General features: G+C 41.5%; 1 protein-coding gene across 2 annotated transcripts in view; it reads left to right on the top strand.

The window, feature by feature from the left end:
* The window catches only part of FRMD3 (FERM domain containing 3), a gene marked incomplete at its 5' end in the record, with an annotated part of 313,706 nt that overhangs the window by 207,479 nt on the left and 90,175 nt on the right, over positions 1–16,052 (top strand). For both annotated transcript variants that reach the window (XM_082657370.1, XM_082657369.1), the window contains one exon: positions 11,212–11,335. In XM_082657370.1, coding sequence (XP_082513496.1) covers positions 11,212–11,335 — 124 coding nt within the window. The remainder of the gene's footprint in view (positions 1–11,211; positions 11,336–16,052) is intronic.

Raw genomic sequence — 16,052 nt, 5'->3', positions numbered from 1 at the left:
TGAAGAACGACTCAGAAGTTCTGTTCCCCTGGGTCAGCTGGGAGGCAGCTGGCAGCAGGGCCTGCTTGGAGGGACTCAGGTGTTCCAGCCATTTGTAGCATGGATGCTGATGACATGTTTATGAGAGAAGGGGAGGGTGGAGAGGGGAACTAGGAGAAGAGAGGAGGGATGGAGGGGAGAAGGAAGGAAGCAGGTGAGGACAACGGGAGAGAGAGAGGTTACCAAGTGAGCATGTCACCCTTATAAAGGATCTGAAATAATGAAGGAGCTTATGATGGGGTCATAAGCGGATCATGACAATCGTCTGTCTGATCACAATTCCAACCTTCGTTCACAGCTTAAGAGAGACACCCATCATTCTCCTGGGGGTTTCACTGTCACTCACCACTGTCCCCATGGGATGCTCTGTGCTGTGAAATCGTTCCTAGGACCCTGTTTCCAGGTGTGTGTGCTCTCTGAGAATTCTGAAGTCTATCTGTGTTGCTTTTCACTGTCCTCTGGGAGCGACCTAGTGCCACTCAGCAGATTTTAGCACTGGTGTTGAAAACCCTTGGAGATACTCAAGTGTAAAGTTAGAATGACAGTGATAGCCTGATAGGAAATAGTCCTTCCATCTGCCCCAAGGTGGAGTGTGTGCTTCTGAAAGCTGCCTCTCTTATATAGAGCTAAGGAATGTTCAAACCCCAAAGTTCTTTTTCCCTGTGAAGACTGCACGTTCCTAGTTAGGGTGCACTGTCTTCCATGAGGGAAAAGCAAATCGATACTAATCCAAGCAACAGACTGGCATATGAGGATTTCAGGACGCATTTAGGCATTAGTGAATTGTGGTCAGTTGTCCAAGGACAAGCTCAATATGGATCTGTAATGGGAAAACTCTCCATTCTGTTTTATGTTTGAAATAAAGCCACAAAGCCTCCATCCAGATGATCAGGGCCCTATTTTATCCCTCGTTGCTATTATCACTGACCGTACTCACAGATGCTGTCGAGAGAGTAGAGTTGGAAGTGAACTGACAGACCTCAAGAAAACCTTTCAGCTCTAAAACGCAGCAGTGTCCATGGACCATTTGTAGCAAATCCAGTAAAAGCTGGATTCAAGTTCTCTGATGCTCGGGGTGGTATTACAGCAGCTCTAGAGATCATTACAAATGCAGATAAACATCTGCTTTGTCAGAACTGCTTATGCTTACAGAGAGCGATAGGGAATGTGAAGTAAATGATTAGAAAGCGGAGGACATGTGACTTTTTACTGGCCTCTTGTTTGCTAACACTCTTTGAAGGAGCATGTTTTAAGCTTCAGAATATTCTGAGTGTATAAAACAGGCAGCCATCCAGAGTTTTGCCACCGTACACACTGAATACAATGAGCATATTCAATACACGCTTTGCATTGTCTTCATAATACCAATTGCAAAACTAACACACGAAGCCCTAGGAATCTATTTATGTTCTTTCTTGATACAAATATCTTTCCTGTTCCTTCTACAAAACAGCAATGTGGCAGGATTACTGTTCTTATCTCCTCTGCCTGGTGTGTCCAATCCCTGTGGGTCTGTGGCTCCGTCTTGATATTCAGAACTCCGTTCAGATGTCACTTCCTCTGAGAAGTCTTCCTGGACTACTAAAGTAGCCTCTCTCTGCACATCATTCTTTCTCATGCCCCTGTTCCCTTGTCTTTTTTTTTTTTTTTCCCCCTTTTTTTTTGCGGTACACGGGCCTCTAACTGTTGTGGCCTCTCCCATTGCGGAGCACAGGCTCCGGACGCGCAGGCTCAGCGGCCATGGCTCACGGGCCCAGCCGCTCCGCGGCATGTGGGATCTTCCCGGACCTGGTCACGAACCCATGTCCCCTGCATTGGCAGGCGGACTCTCAACCACTGCGCCACCAGGGAAGCCCTGTTCTGTTGTCTTTTAAGCACTTATATTTGAAATTATCTTGTTGAGTTGTTTGGGGGCTTATTATGCATTGCCCCTTATGTAGGATCTAAATTCCATGGAAGTGGAACTCTGGGGGCCTTTTTCACTGTAGTACCCCCATGTCTGGCACACAGTAAGTTCTCCACTAAATATGTTAAGTGAACTAGGGCACTTGCCTAAATCGCACCAATGTATGCTTTATTTCTATACTTGGGAAAGAGTGGTTGTTTCACTACCTCATCCATGGATTTGTCATGTGTTCTCTCAACATTTACTGAAGAGCTCCTAGGTGGCAGGCCACTGCAATGTGAAGTCCCTGTGGGGGAAGGGGACAGACAAGGAAACAGGAAGCTGTGATGATGTGTTAATGTCTAAACAGAGGGACACACAGGGTCCCTGCTCTGACCCCAGGAGGGCCCCCCACTCAGCAAGGGTAGTCAGGGAATGTTCCCAAAGGAGTTGACCCTGGGGCTGTCACGTCCTGTATCTCAAGTTCTTTTGGAGTGAGTCCTCTCCAAACCAGGGGAAATGCCATTGTCATGCTTGCCCTTTGTACTTACCATCACCTGATCACACGCATCCTTTTGCTTCAACTCTTTGGATTTTGCTGACAATTAAATTCTCTTTAATTTGAATTTAATGTCATCTTAATTTAAATTCTCGCAAACCATCCCATGTACTGTATGTTATTTGTTGTAACTTTACCCTCATCGTCACATGTGGGAGAGAGAACCACAGGCTCCTTACCCAACTCCTCTATGGAAAACAAAATTTGAAGTTAGAAGTCCTTAATCATTTATAAACGGCCTTTTGCTTCAGGTAAAGTCAGAGTTAAAGACAAGCTTTAAGGAACAAGAAAGCTGGGCGTGTGATGGGGGAAACGTCGACATTTACCTTGTCAGCAACCCTGTGCAGTTTCCATGGCATTTCTTCTCTAGTTCGCTGGCATTTGCCAGGCTACTTATTTGCTATGTTTAGCAGTCCAAGGCCATTGTACTTCACAAGTTTTCCTGGAAAGAGAAATGCCCACCCAAAACGAGACAAGCACAAACAACACCACCCATCAACTGTGCAAGGTGACATTGCATTGGACATGGCCTAGTTTAATATCAGTGGTCCATGCCCTGCGGAAAAGCAGGCACTGGGTTATACTGTCCCCTAAATTTTGGGGTCCATAGCCAGCTCACAGGGGCATGTGTATGTGTGTGTGTTTGCGTGTATGTGTAGGTGTGTTATGTGTGTTTCTTTTGAAACTTAGATTGAGTTAATCATCAGTTCGTGGCTCACTTTTCATCACTGGTCCCATCTATTGATTGATTGATTTCCCTTTTTTCATTATTCTCCATTTCTGTTCCTAAAGGCAGCAACTGGGTTCATGTATATCTTTGACTTGGAATACATCCTTATAAAATGATTAGTATTGTCTTGTGTGTATATACTCTTAAGTTTCATAAATTAAATGGGGCTATAGAACACATTTAATCCTTCCTTTATATGCTCAGAACACTGAGGAATCTATTCACATTTCTGGGTATACATCTGTTTTGTTGCTTTTAATTGCTACAGAGTATCCAGTCGGGTGCATTGCCCATGTGCTAGTTACTGCTCCCAGCAATAATGAACACCCGAGTTGCCCCATATCTTTTTTCACACCTAGAGTTTTTTAGAATATACACCCAGAAATGGATTGCTGGGTAATAATATTAGGTTAAATACTCCCAGCTTGTGCTCTAGAAGAGCTACGTGCACCAAGAATCTTCAGACGTGTACAAGTACTTCTATTTCTTCATGTCCCTGCCAACACATAGAATCATCCGGCTTCCTAAACTTTTTGTTAATCTCATAGGTGTAAAGTGACATTTTCTAGTTTGGGTTTGCACAGCTCTCATTACTGATGAGTTTGGGCAGCTCTCCATACTTGAGGCCTTTGGGTTTCCCCTTCTATGAATTGGCTGTTGATATTCCTTGACCATTTTCCTATTGGAATTCCTGCCCACGTACTTATAGATTTGTAGGGGTTCTTTCTTTATTCTAGATATTAGCCTTTGTCAGATTTAGATTTTGCAAATATGTTATTTCAACTTATCTATTATTTTGACTATGTCCTTTAATGAACAGAAATATTTTTATTTTGATATGATCAAATTAATCAGTTTCCCCTCTATGGCTGATGGCATTTTGGGTCTTATTTGGGTCTTCCTCCTGTGGTATATATTTTAAGTTGTTTTCAGAACTCTGTAATTTGAGCTCTATTAAGAAGCTTTAAAGAGCTTTGCTTTCCTCCCAGTTTTATCCTTTTACAGTCATTACAGATTCAACAACGAAGAGACAGTAGATACAAATTACTGAGTTGGATGTGATTTTGCAGATGTGCTTTAAGGCATATTGATTTCTATCTACTTCAAAGTCATGTTGGTGATCAAGTTTCTCAGTACCATTTTCCCACCATCTTTAATCTACTTTCCTGGGCCATTTCTGCCTGAAATACTTGCCCCTTCTGGCTCATTTTCCTTAGCAAGCTTGTGGAATCAGGACAAAGTATTCCCACTGCAAGAGCATCACCTTTGCTGCTTCAGGCTCTGCTCGATGCATATTCTAGGTCCATCTTCTCATAGACCCTCTGGGTGCTCAGAGATGTGCAGGCATTTCTTTTTACCCTTAAAGACCCTCTGGACGTACCCTATATTAGAACCTGGCAACAACTTTAATCTGGGATGCTCAACCGTACTTTGATACACACTCTTTAATTTGAAGAGCAGTCCATTTATTTTAATGTACAATCCTCTTGGGTACCTTTATGTTGTGATATTTCATTGACTGAGCCACACCTGCACAAATCTCAGAGCTAGCAGCTCCAGCCAGGGAATTCCTCGACTCAGAAAATTAACTGTGAAAGGAAACTTGAGGAACACCCAGTGGTTTCCAGCTAGAGGTGGTAACACCTCCTATTGTGGGGAGCATTTGGAAACATTGGGAGGCATTTTTGGTGGTCATAATATCTGGATGTGCCACCAGCATTTAGTACCTGAAGGGTAGGGGTGCTAAATGTCTTACCATGCCTTGGAAGGTCTGAAACAATAAAGAATTGTTTATTTGCCCAAATGCCAATAGTGCCCCTTTGAGAAACAATGATTAAACTCCTTTATTGTGTAGATGAAGAAAATGAGACCCAGAGAGTTCAGCAAGTGCCCAAGCACACACAGCTAAATCTGAACTAGAATATGACCTTCTAGACACTCAGGCTGTGGTCTTTCCATGGATACAAACACATTTCGTTGGGTGAGCTTGTTCCATGATCTTCTTTTGGGTGGTGGGAGCCATTCCGTGTACACCCTGCTCTTGTTTTTTGTTTTTTTTTTTTAACATCTTTATTGGAGTATAATTGCTTTACAATGTTGTGTTAGTTTCTGCTGTATAACAAAGTGAATCAGCTATACGTACACATATATCCCCATAACCCCTCCCTCTTGCATCTCCCTCCCACCCTCCCTATCCCACCCCTCTAGGTGGTCACAAAGCACCGAGCTGTGCTATGCAGCTGCTTCCCACTAGCTATCTATTTTACATTTGGTAGTGTATATATGTCAGTGATACTCTCTCACTTCGTCCCAGCTTACCCTTCCCCCTCCCCGTGTCCTCAAGTCCATTCTCTACATCTGCGTCTTTATTCTTGTCCTGTCTCTAGACTCTTCAGAACCCTTTTTTTTTTTAACTTCCATATATATGTGTTAGCATACGGTATTTGTTTTTCTTCTTCTGACTTACATTCTCTATGACAGACTCAAGGTCCATCCACCTCCCTAAAAATAACTCAATTTTGTTTCTTTTTATAGCTCAGTAATATTCCATTGTATATATGTGCCACATCTTCTTTATCCATTCATCTGTCGATGGACACTTAGGTTGCTTCCATCTCCTGGCTATTGTAAATAGAGCTTCAATGAACATTTTGGTACATGACTCTTTTTGAATTATGGTTTTCTCAGGGTTTATGCCCAGTAGTGTGATTGCTGGGTCGTACGGTAGTTCTATTTTTAGTTTTTTAAGGAATCTCCATACTGTTCTCCATAGTGTCTGTATCAATTTACATTCCCAAAACAGTGCAGGAGTGTTCCCTTTCTCCACACCCTCTCCAGCATTTACTGTTTGTAGATTTTTTGATGATGGCCATTCTGACCAGTGTGAGGTGACACCTCGTTGTAGTTTTGATTTACATTTCACTAATGATTAGTGATATTGAGCATCCTTTCGTGTGTTTGTTGGCAATCTGTATATCTTCTTTGGAGAAATGTCTAATTAAGTCTTTTGCCCATTTTTGGATTGGTTTGTTTGCTTTTTTGATATTGAGTTTCATGAGCTGCTTGTATATTAGGAGATTAATCCTTTGTCAGTTGCTTTGTTTGCAAATATTTTCTCCCATTCTGAGGGTTGTCTTTTTGTCTTGTTTATGGTTTCCTTTGCTGTGCAAAAACTTTTAAGTTTCATTAGGTCCCATTTGTTTATTTTTGTTTTTATTTCCATTTCTGTAGGAGGTGGGTCAAGAAGGATCTTGCTGTGATTTATGTCGAAGAGTCTTCTGCCTATGTTTTCCTCTAAGAGTTTTTTTTTTTTAATTTAATTTTATTTATTTTTTTATACAGCAGGTTCTTATTAGTCATCAGTTTTATACACATTAGTGTATACCTCTAAGATTTTATAGTGTCTGGCCTTACATTTAGCTCTTTAATTCATTTTGAGCTTATTTTTGTGTATGCTGTTAGGAAGTGTTCTAATTTCATTCTTTTACATGAAGCTGTCCAGTTTTCCCAGCACCACTTATTGTAGAGGCTGTTTGTTCTCCATTGTATATTCTTGTCTCCTTTGTCAGAGATAAGGTGACCATATGTGCGTGGGTTTATCTCTGGGCTTTCTATCCTGTTCCATTGATCTGTATTTCTGTTTTTGTACCAGTACCATACTTTCTTGATTACTGTAACTTTGTAGTATAGCCTGTATTCAGGGAGTCTGATTCCTCAGCTCCAATTTTTCCCCTCAAGATTGCTTTGGCTATTTGGGGTCTTTTGTGTTTCCATACAAATTGTGAAAAATTTTTATCTGGTTCTGTGAAAAATGCCATTGGTAGTTTGATAGGGATTGCACTGAATCTGCAGATTGCTTTGGGTAGTATAGTCATTTTCACAGTGTTGATTCTTCCAATCCAAGAACATGGTCTATCTCTCCATCTGTTTGTATCATCTTTAATTTCTTTCATCACTGTCTTACAGTTTTCTGCATACAGCTCTTTTGTCTCCTTAGGTAGGTTTATTCCTAGATATTTTATTCTTTTTGTTGCAATGGTAAATGGGAGTGTTTCCTTAATTTCTCTTTCATATTTTTCATCATTAATGTATAGGAATGCAAGAGATTTCTGTGCATTAATTTTGTATCCTGCTACTTTACCAAATTCATTGATTAGCTCTAGTAGTTTTCTGGTAGCATCTTTAGGATTCTCTATGTATAGTATCATGTCATCTGCAAACAGTGACGGTTTTATGTCTTCTTTTCTGATTTGGATTCCTTTTATTTGTTTTCTTCTCTGATTGCTGTGACTAAAACTTCCAAAACAATGTTGAATAATAGTGGTGAGAGTGAGCAACCTTGTCTTGTTCCTGATCTTAGTGGAAATGGTTTCAGTTTCACCATTGAGAATGATGTTTGCTGTGGGTTTATCACATATGGCCTTTATTATGTTGAGGTAAGTTCCCTCTGTGTCTACTTTCTGGAGAGTTTTTATCATAAATAGGTGTTGAATTCTGTCGATAGCTTTTCCTGCATGTATTGAGATTATCATATGGTTTTTATCCTTCAACTTCTTAATATGGTGTATCACATTGATTGATTTGTGTATATTTAAGAATCCTTGCATTCATGGGATAAACCCCACTTGATCATGGTGTATGATCCTTTTAATTTGCTGTTGGATTCTGTTTGCTAGTATTTTGTTGAGGATTTTTGCATCTGTGTTCATCAGTGATATTGGCCTGGAGTTTTCTTTCTTTGTGACATCTTTGTCTGGTTTTGGTATCAGGGTGATGGTGGCCTCATAGAATGAGTTTGGGAGTGTTCCTCCCTCTGCTATATTTTGGAAGAGTTAGAGAAGGATAGGTGTTAGCTCTTCTCTAAATATCTGATAGAATTCGCCTGTGAAGATATCTGGTCCTGGGCTTTTGTCTGTTGGAAGATTTTTAATCACAGTTTCAATTTCAGTGCTTGTGATTGGTCTGTTTATATTTTATATTTTTCCTGGTTCAGTCTCAGAAGGTTGTGCTTTTCAAAGGATTTGTCCATTTCTTACAGGTTGTCCATTTTATTGGCTTGTAGTAATGTCTCATGATCCTTTGTAGTTCTGCAGTATCAGTTGTCACTTCTCCTTTTTCATTTCTAATTCTGTTGATTTGCGTCTTCTCCCTTTTTTTCTTGATGAGTCTGGCTGATGATTTATCAATTTTGTTTATCTTCTCAAAGAACCAGCTTTTAGTTTTATTGATCTTTGCTATTGTTTCCTTCATTTCTTTTTCATTTATTTCTGATCTGATCTTTATGATTTCTTTCCTTCTGCTCACTTTGGGGTTTTTTTTGTTCTTCTTTCTGTAATTGCTTTATGTGTAAGGCTAGGTTGTTTATTTGAGATGTTTCTTGAGGTAGGATTGTATTGGTATAAACTTCCCTCTTAGAACTGCTTTTGCTGCATCACATAGGTTTTGGGCCATCGTGTTTTCATTGTCATTTGTTTCTAGGTATTTTTTCATTTCCTATTTGACTTCTTCAGTGATTTCTTGGTTATTTAGTATTTAGTGCTTACGCTCCATGTGTTTGTGTTTTTTACAGTTTTTTTCCCTGTAATTGATATCTAGTCTCATAGTGTTGTGGTTGGAAAAGATACTTGATACGGTTTCAATTTTCTTAAATTTACCAAGGCTTGATTTGTGACCCAAGATATGATCTATCCTGGAGAATATGCCATGAACACTTGAGAAGAAAGTGTATTCTGTTGTTTTTGGATGGAATGTCCTATAAATATCAAGTAAGTCCATCTTGTTTAATGTATCATTTAAAGCCTGTGTTTCCTTATTTATTTTCATTTTGGATGATCTGTTCATTGGTGAAAGTGGGGTGTTAAAGTCCCCTACTATGATTGTGTTATTGTCTATTTCCCCTTTTATGGCTGTTAGCATTTGCCTTATGTATTGATGTGCTCCTATGTTGAGTGCATAAATATTTACGATTGTTATATCTTCTTCTTGGATTGATCCCTTGACCATTATGTAGTGTCCTTCTTTGTCTCTTGTAATAGTCTTTATTTTAAAGTCTATTTTGTCTGATATGAGAATTGCTACTCCAGCTTTCTTTTGATTTCCGTTTGCATTGAATATCTATTTCCATCCCCTCACTTTCAGTCTTTATGTGTCCCTAGGTCTGAAGTGGGTCTCTTGTAGACAGCATATATACGGGTCTTGTTTTTGTATCCATTCAGACAGACATAGATCTTTTGGTTGGAACATTTAATCCATTTATATTTAAGGTAATTATCAATATGTATGTTCCTATTACCATTTTCTTAATTGTTTTTGGTTTGTTATTGTAGGTCTTTTCCTTCTCTTGTAGGTCTTTCCTTCTCTTCTTCTAGAGAAGTTCCTTTAGCATTTGTTGTAAAGCTGGTTTGGTGGTGCTGAATTCTCTTAGCTTTTTCTTGTCTTTAAAGGTTTTAATTTCTCCATCAAATCTGAATGAGATCCTTGCTGGGTAGAGTAATCTTGGTTGCAGGTTTTTCTCCTTCATCACTTTAAATATGTCCTGCCAGTCCCTTCTGGCTTGCAGAGTTTCTGCTGAAACATCAGCTGTTAACCTTATGGGGATTCCCTTGTATGTTATTTGTTGTTTTTCCCTTTTAATATTTTTATATTAAAAATATAATATAATTTATATTATATAAATTATATAATATTTAATTTTATAATATAAATAGTATAAAAGCTGATTTTAGTATTTTTTCTTTGTATTCAATTTTTGATAGTTTGATTAATATGTGTCTTGGCATGTTTCTCCTTAGATTTATCCTGTATGGAGCTCTCTGTGTTTCCTGGACTTGATTGACCATTTCCTTTCCCATATTAGGGAAGTTTTCAACTATAATCTCTTCAAATACTTTCTCAGTCCCTTTCTTTTTCTCTTCTTCTTCTGGGACACCTATAATTCGAATTTTTGTGCATTTAATGTTGTCCCAGGGGTCTCTGAGACTGTCCTCAATTCTTTTCATTCTTTATTCTGCTCTGCGGTAGTTATTTCCACTATTTTATTTTCCAGATCACTTATCCATTCTTCTGCCTCAGTTTTTCTGCTATTGATTCCTTCTAGACAATTTTTAATTTCATTTATTGTGCTGTTCATCATTGTTTATTTGCTCTTTAGTTCTTCTAGATCCTTGTTAAACATTTCTTGTATTTTCTCTATTCTGTTTCCAAGATTTTGGATCATCGTTACTATCATTACTCTGAATTCTTTTTCAGGTAGACTACCTATTACCTCTTCATTTGTTTGGTCTGGTGGGTTTTTACTTTGCTTCTTCATCTGCTGTGTATTTCTCTGTGTTCTCTTGCTTAACTTACTGTGCTTGGGGTCTCCTTTTCACAGACTGCAGGTTCGTAGTTCCCGTTGTTTTTGGTGTGTGCCCCCAGTGGGTAAGGTTGGTTCAGTGGGTTGTGTAGGCTTCCTGGTGGAGGGGACTAGTGCCTGTGTTCTGGTGGGTGAGGCTGGATCTTGTCTTTCTGGTGGGCAGGACCATTTCCGGTGGTGTGTTTTGGGGTGTCTGTGAACTTAGTATGATTTTAGGCAGCCTCTCTGCTAATGGGTGGGGTTGTGTTCCTGTCTTGCTAGTTGTCTGGCATGTCCAGCACTGGAGCTTGCTGTTCGTGAGTGGAGCTGGGACTTAGTGTTGAGATGGAGGTCTCTAGGAGAGTTCTTGCCGATTGATGTTATGGGTAGCTGGGAGGTCTCTGGTGAACCAATGTCCTGAACTCGGCTCTCCCACCTCAGAGGCTCAGGACTGACACCCAGCCACAGCACGGAGACCCTGTTAGCCACACAGCCAAAGCAACCCAAACGTTTATCTTTCTGGCTTGACAGAAGTTGCCATATTGCTTCTAGTGTTGGAAGGTCTCCGGAAGAGGCAGGGGTGGGCTGTGGTTCAGTGCGGGGACAAGGACACTGCTCTTGTTGTTTTTAACCTTGCTTTTTCTCTTTATTTTTTCTGGTTACAGCTGAGCTCGGTGACTATGATCCTGACGAGCATCCTGAGAATTACATCAGTGAGTTTGAGATTTTCCCCAAGCAGTCACAGAAGCTGGAAAGAAAAATAGTGGAAATTCATAAAAATGAACTCAGGTAATAGGGGTAGACATTTGTAGAAATGATAGAGGTGAGACAGTGTTCTTATTGCAGGGAATGTGCAAATCATGTTGTGAAGAATATTTGTAATGTATGGGTAGACTCTTTCAGGTGGCAGGTCAGTATTTCTGGGCACTGTCAAGGTCCTCCATCAGTGACAATCTCAATAATGTGGGGTCCCCTGTGTGGCTGTTTATGAACCATCAGCAGTTATTAGAGCCATATATTTTCTTCTGGGTTTTAACAACCCTGGGTTTCTGGACATGAAATCTAGGATAAATAAGTAATCCTTTCTATTTTGAATTTTGCATTGCCTCTTCCCTTCCTGTGGCCATTGTTGAAAGCTTTGACTCCAAGTAGAGTAGAATCCATTGACAAGGTTTCCTTTGCTGAGCTGCTTTCAAGATGACAGATTCAGCATCTGCTTCTCTTTTCCTTGTCTGTGATGCTCCAGGACGATTGATAACTACAGAGGAGTACGAGTAGCGAAATCACATACAGTATTTATTCACTGTGGACCAGACACTGTTCTCGGTACTTGTGCATACTGACTCATTTAATCTTCGCAACAACTTAGGAGATAGGTGCCATGGTTGTTCCCATTTTACAGATGAGGGAACTGAGGCACAGAGTGATTAAGCATTTTACCCAGGATCACACAGCTAGCAAGTGGCAGAGGCTGGATTTGAATCTAGGCAGCCTGGCTCTAGAGTCTGTGCCCTGGAGCATTGTGATGCTTCTGTTCTGCATAGGCTACCAGGAAGGAAATGAAGCATGAACAGGAATCATCACCAATTTGGAATCCAGGGAACTCAGGTATCCTAATCTGTAACTAGAATATAGATCCCTGCAAATCACAGAAAATTCATTTTGATAATCATAGCAAGCCTGGGCTGTGCTGTGACAAGTATGGCTGAAGAACTGTGCATGCTGAGATGCTTCCATCTTCTGCGCTTCTGGTAATTATAAAAAAAACCCAAGAAACCCCCCATAGTGTCACTGGATTATGAATCCTGGAACAAATGACTGTCCCCTTGAGAGGGAGTGCTGAGATCCCTGCTTTATGCAGGCACTCCCCCTGCTGGTAATTCTGAGAAGAGGGTACATGTGGGCATTAAAGGTGGCAGCATAGTTCAGCTTTAAAAAGATGACCTTTGGGGCTTCCCTGGTGGCGCAGTGGCTGAGAGTCCGCCTGCCGATGCAGGGGACACGGGTTCGTACCCCGGTCTGGGAAGATCCCACACGCCGCGGAGCGGCTAGGCCCGTGAGCCATGGCCCCTGAGCCTGCACGTCCGGAGCCTGTGCTCTGCAACGGGAGAGGCCACAACAGTGAGAGGCCTGCGTACCACAAAAAATTAAAAAAGATGACCCTTGTCCTTAAGAGGTAAAGATGATTAGACATCAAAAATTGTACAGATTTCAGAAAGCAACATACCATCTCTATGGGTAATTTTAGGGTATTGTCTCCCAATGAAAGCTTTGTTGAAAATATGACAGTCTGCCTACTTTTTTTACAATTTGGGAACAAACATGCTAGAGGTAAAAGTAAAGTTCCAGTGCTTCAGTTGAGGGCTTGTGGACCAGCAGTGTCTGAGCAGCACAGGGTGAGACCCTCTGGATGAAGCAGTCACATCCACTGTGCAGATTGGTAGGGAAAGGGGATTGAACGGTCTGCTGTGACCAGAATTTGCAGGGTCTCAAATACTCAGAACATATGACAATAAACATTTTTTATATATATATATATATATATATATATTCATTTATTTAATTTTTGGCTGCATTGGGTCTTTGTTTCTGTGCGCCGGCTTTCTCTAGTTGTGGCGAGCGGGGGCTACTCTTTGTTGCAGTGCACGGGCTTCTCATTGCGGTGACTTCTCTTGTTGCGGAGCACAGGCTCTAGGTGCACAGGCTTCAGTAGTTGTGGCACACGGGCTTCAGTAGTTGCAGCTCATGGGCTCTAGAGCACAGGCTCAGTAGTTGTGGCTCACAGGCTTAGTTGCTCCGCGGCATGTGGGATCTTCCCGGACCAGGGCTTGAACCCGTGTCCCCTGCATTGGCAGGTGGATTCTTAACCACTGCGCCACCAGAGAAGCCCGATAATAAACGTTTATTGAGCTCTTACTGGATGCCAAGCACTGTGCTAAGAGCCTTACATGCATCGCCCCACTCAGTCCTGCCAAACTCTACGAGGTTTGTGCTGTTGTTGTTGTTCCCTGTCTGAGGTGAAGAAAGCACAGCCTGGAGTGGCTGAAGGACTTGCACTGTTAGTAGCAGAGTCAGGACTTGAACCTTGCTCTTACCTGACACTCATACCCATGCTCTTATCCCCTGTGCTGAGCAGCCATAAGGCAACCTGGTAGTCACATTGATGTTCCACAGTGATCATGATGGCGATGGCCCAGAGGGTGGAGACTGTGGCAGGAGGATCAGTTAGAGCTGTCATCCAGGCAAGACATGCTGGGGACCTGAACAAGAAAACTGAAAGAAGAGGATTTTGAGAGACGTTGCAGGAAGACTTGGTGACCCACTGGATTTCATGAGCAAATGAGTGGAGCCAAGAAGATTCCAGATTGTTTTTTATAATAAGAAAGCTGTAGATTGGACCTTGTGCCAGCATCTGAATCTGTTGACAACCCTGAAAGTAGTCTTCATGCATCTAGAGAATAGACAGGGTCAACAGTCAGCTATGGTTTGTAGACCTTGGAAGTAAACTCCATGGCTTGGCCAAAGCTGCTTTCCTGTTGCCCAATACATTTGTAACACCCAGAAAGCCCTTGTGAAGAAGTCAAAGTTGTATGTCTGGAGGATGAAACAGCCAGATATCCTGTGATATTGAAAAGAGACATTCAGAGGGTATTTTCCTATGTGTTTTTGCTCCTTTTTCTCCTTAAGTAGTCATGTGTTTCCTTCTGCATCAATGCAGCAGAGAGAGAGTTCAGGTTTGGATGGAACGATAAGAAGAGCAGGCAAGCTGACAGTGCAGAAGAGAAGGGACTTTCTATCAATAGAATCGGTTGGAAACCTGCTACAGAGACTGAGGTTGCCCTGGGGGATCAGCGAGCCCTTTGCACACAGGTCATGAAAGTGTCAATCTTCTTGTGTGGGAATTGGACCTCTGGTTGGATTGCTCTGCAAACCTGACAGTTCCAGGAAGGAGTCATAGGTGGAAGAGACCCATATAGGCTGCACCAAGTTGTTACCATCTTACTCTCCAAGGTTATCACAGCACTCATGACCCTCCCACACAGCAAAGGGACAATGCGTGATCAGTGATCTGGTGTTATGGAAACTTCCTGAATGGTTTCCAGTTGGCCTTTGTTGGGGTTTGAGCCTGCTCCCCCCTCCCCCACCCAAATAACCTCTTGCTCCCTACCCGGTTTCTGACCCAGTCAAGGAAGAAAACAAAAGAGATGCCAATAGAGACACTCAGACATTAGCAGACATGACCATGATTTGCCTGATAAACAGGATTAGCTCTGTGGGTTCACAATCTTCTCCAGCCTTTTTACTTGATTAGGATCCTTTTTCTCCTGTGCTCTCTGTGGAAGGTACTAAAGCTGTGATTCTTGGGAGAAAATGAATCAGGGCGGAAGAACTTCCCTCCTTAGGAGGCTACACAGTGCTTGAAGGTGGACCCAAGATGGATTGATAGACAGGCGTTAATAAGGGAGTTCTTTAGGGGGGAGAGAGAGAGAGAGACTCTGGAATTTTGAGGTGCTTGAAAATATAAGGCCAAGGTTTTAGTAAGAGTTTGCATGGACTAAGTGCTTAGACTCCTTTAGATGTTGAAGAGATTTGTGAGTGAAGATTGAAGTTCGTGGCTAGGGCAGCTTTGCTTCTTCAGATGTGCCACGTCATTGACTGACAGTGGGGGAGAAGACATAGTTTTGCAAATATAATATAGTTATTGATCATCTCTGTACCAGTCAAGGTAACTAGATTTTCCTGAGGAAACAACTCCAAAAGCTCACAAGAAAGGTTTGTTTGTTTGTTCACTTATTTATTTACTTCTTGCTCTGCTGTATACTCACCAGAGGTCAGCTGGGGGCTGTGCTAGTCATTGTCACTTGAGTCAGTCACAGACTCGAGTTTGCCAGGAAAAAGAGAGCTGTGAAAGGTCCTGCTTCAGCTTGGAAGTGATACATATCGCTTCTGCTTTACCACTGTGGCCAGAACTAGCCACATGGTCCCACCCAACCGCAAGGAAGTGCAGTTCTATCAGGTGTCCAGAAGGTGCAGACTGGAAACAGCTGGCAGACAGCTCTTAATGGCCTTCACAATCTCATTGACTAATAGAGTTTTTGTTTTCATAGACTTTATTTCTTAGAAGAGTTTTAGGTTCACACCAGAATTGAGTGGAAGGTATACAGATTTCCCCTATAGTCTCTGTCCCAACACATGTACAACCTTCCCCAAATCATCATCCATCCCCCACCAGAGTGGAACATTTATTGTAATTGATGAACCTACATCGATACCTTAGGGTTCGCTCTTGATGTTGTATATTCTATGGGTTTAGACAATAGTATAATGATATGTATATCCACCATTATAGTATCATACAGAATACTTTCACTGCCCTAAACACCTTCTGTGCTCTGCCTTATTCATCCCTCCCTCCTCCCTAACCTCTGGCAATTGCTGATCTGTTACCTGTCTCCATAGTTTTGCCTTTTCCAGAATGTCATACAGTTGGGACCATACAGTATGT

This window comes from Grampus griseus, assembly GCF_964374135.1.
Source record: "Grampus griseus genome assembly, chromosome: 6".
Taxonomy (NCBI): Eukaryota; Metazoa; Chordata; class Mammalia; order Artiodactyla; family Delphinidae; genus Grampus; species Grampus griseus.
The sequence above is the reverse complement of the archived record's forward strand: the minus strand, read 5'-3'. Positions and strand labels throughout refer to the sequence as shown.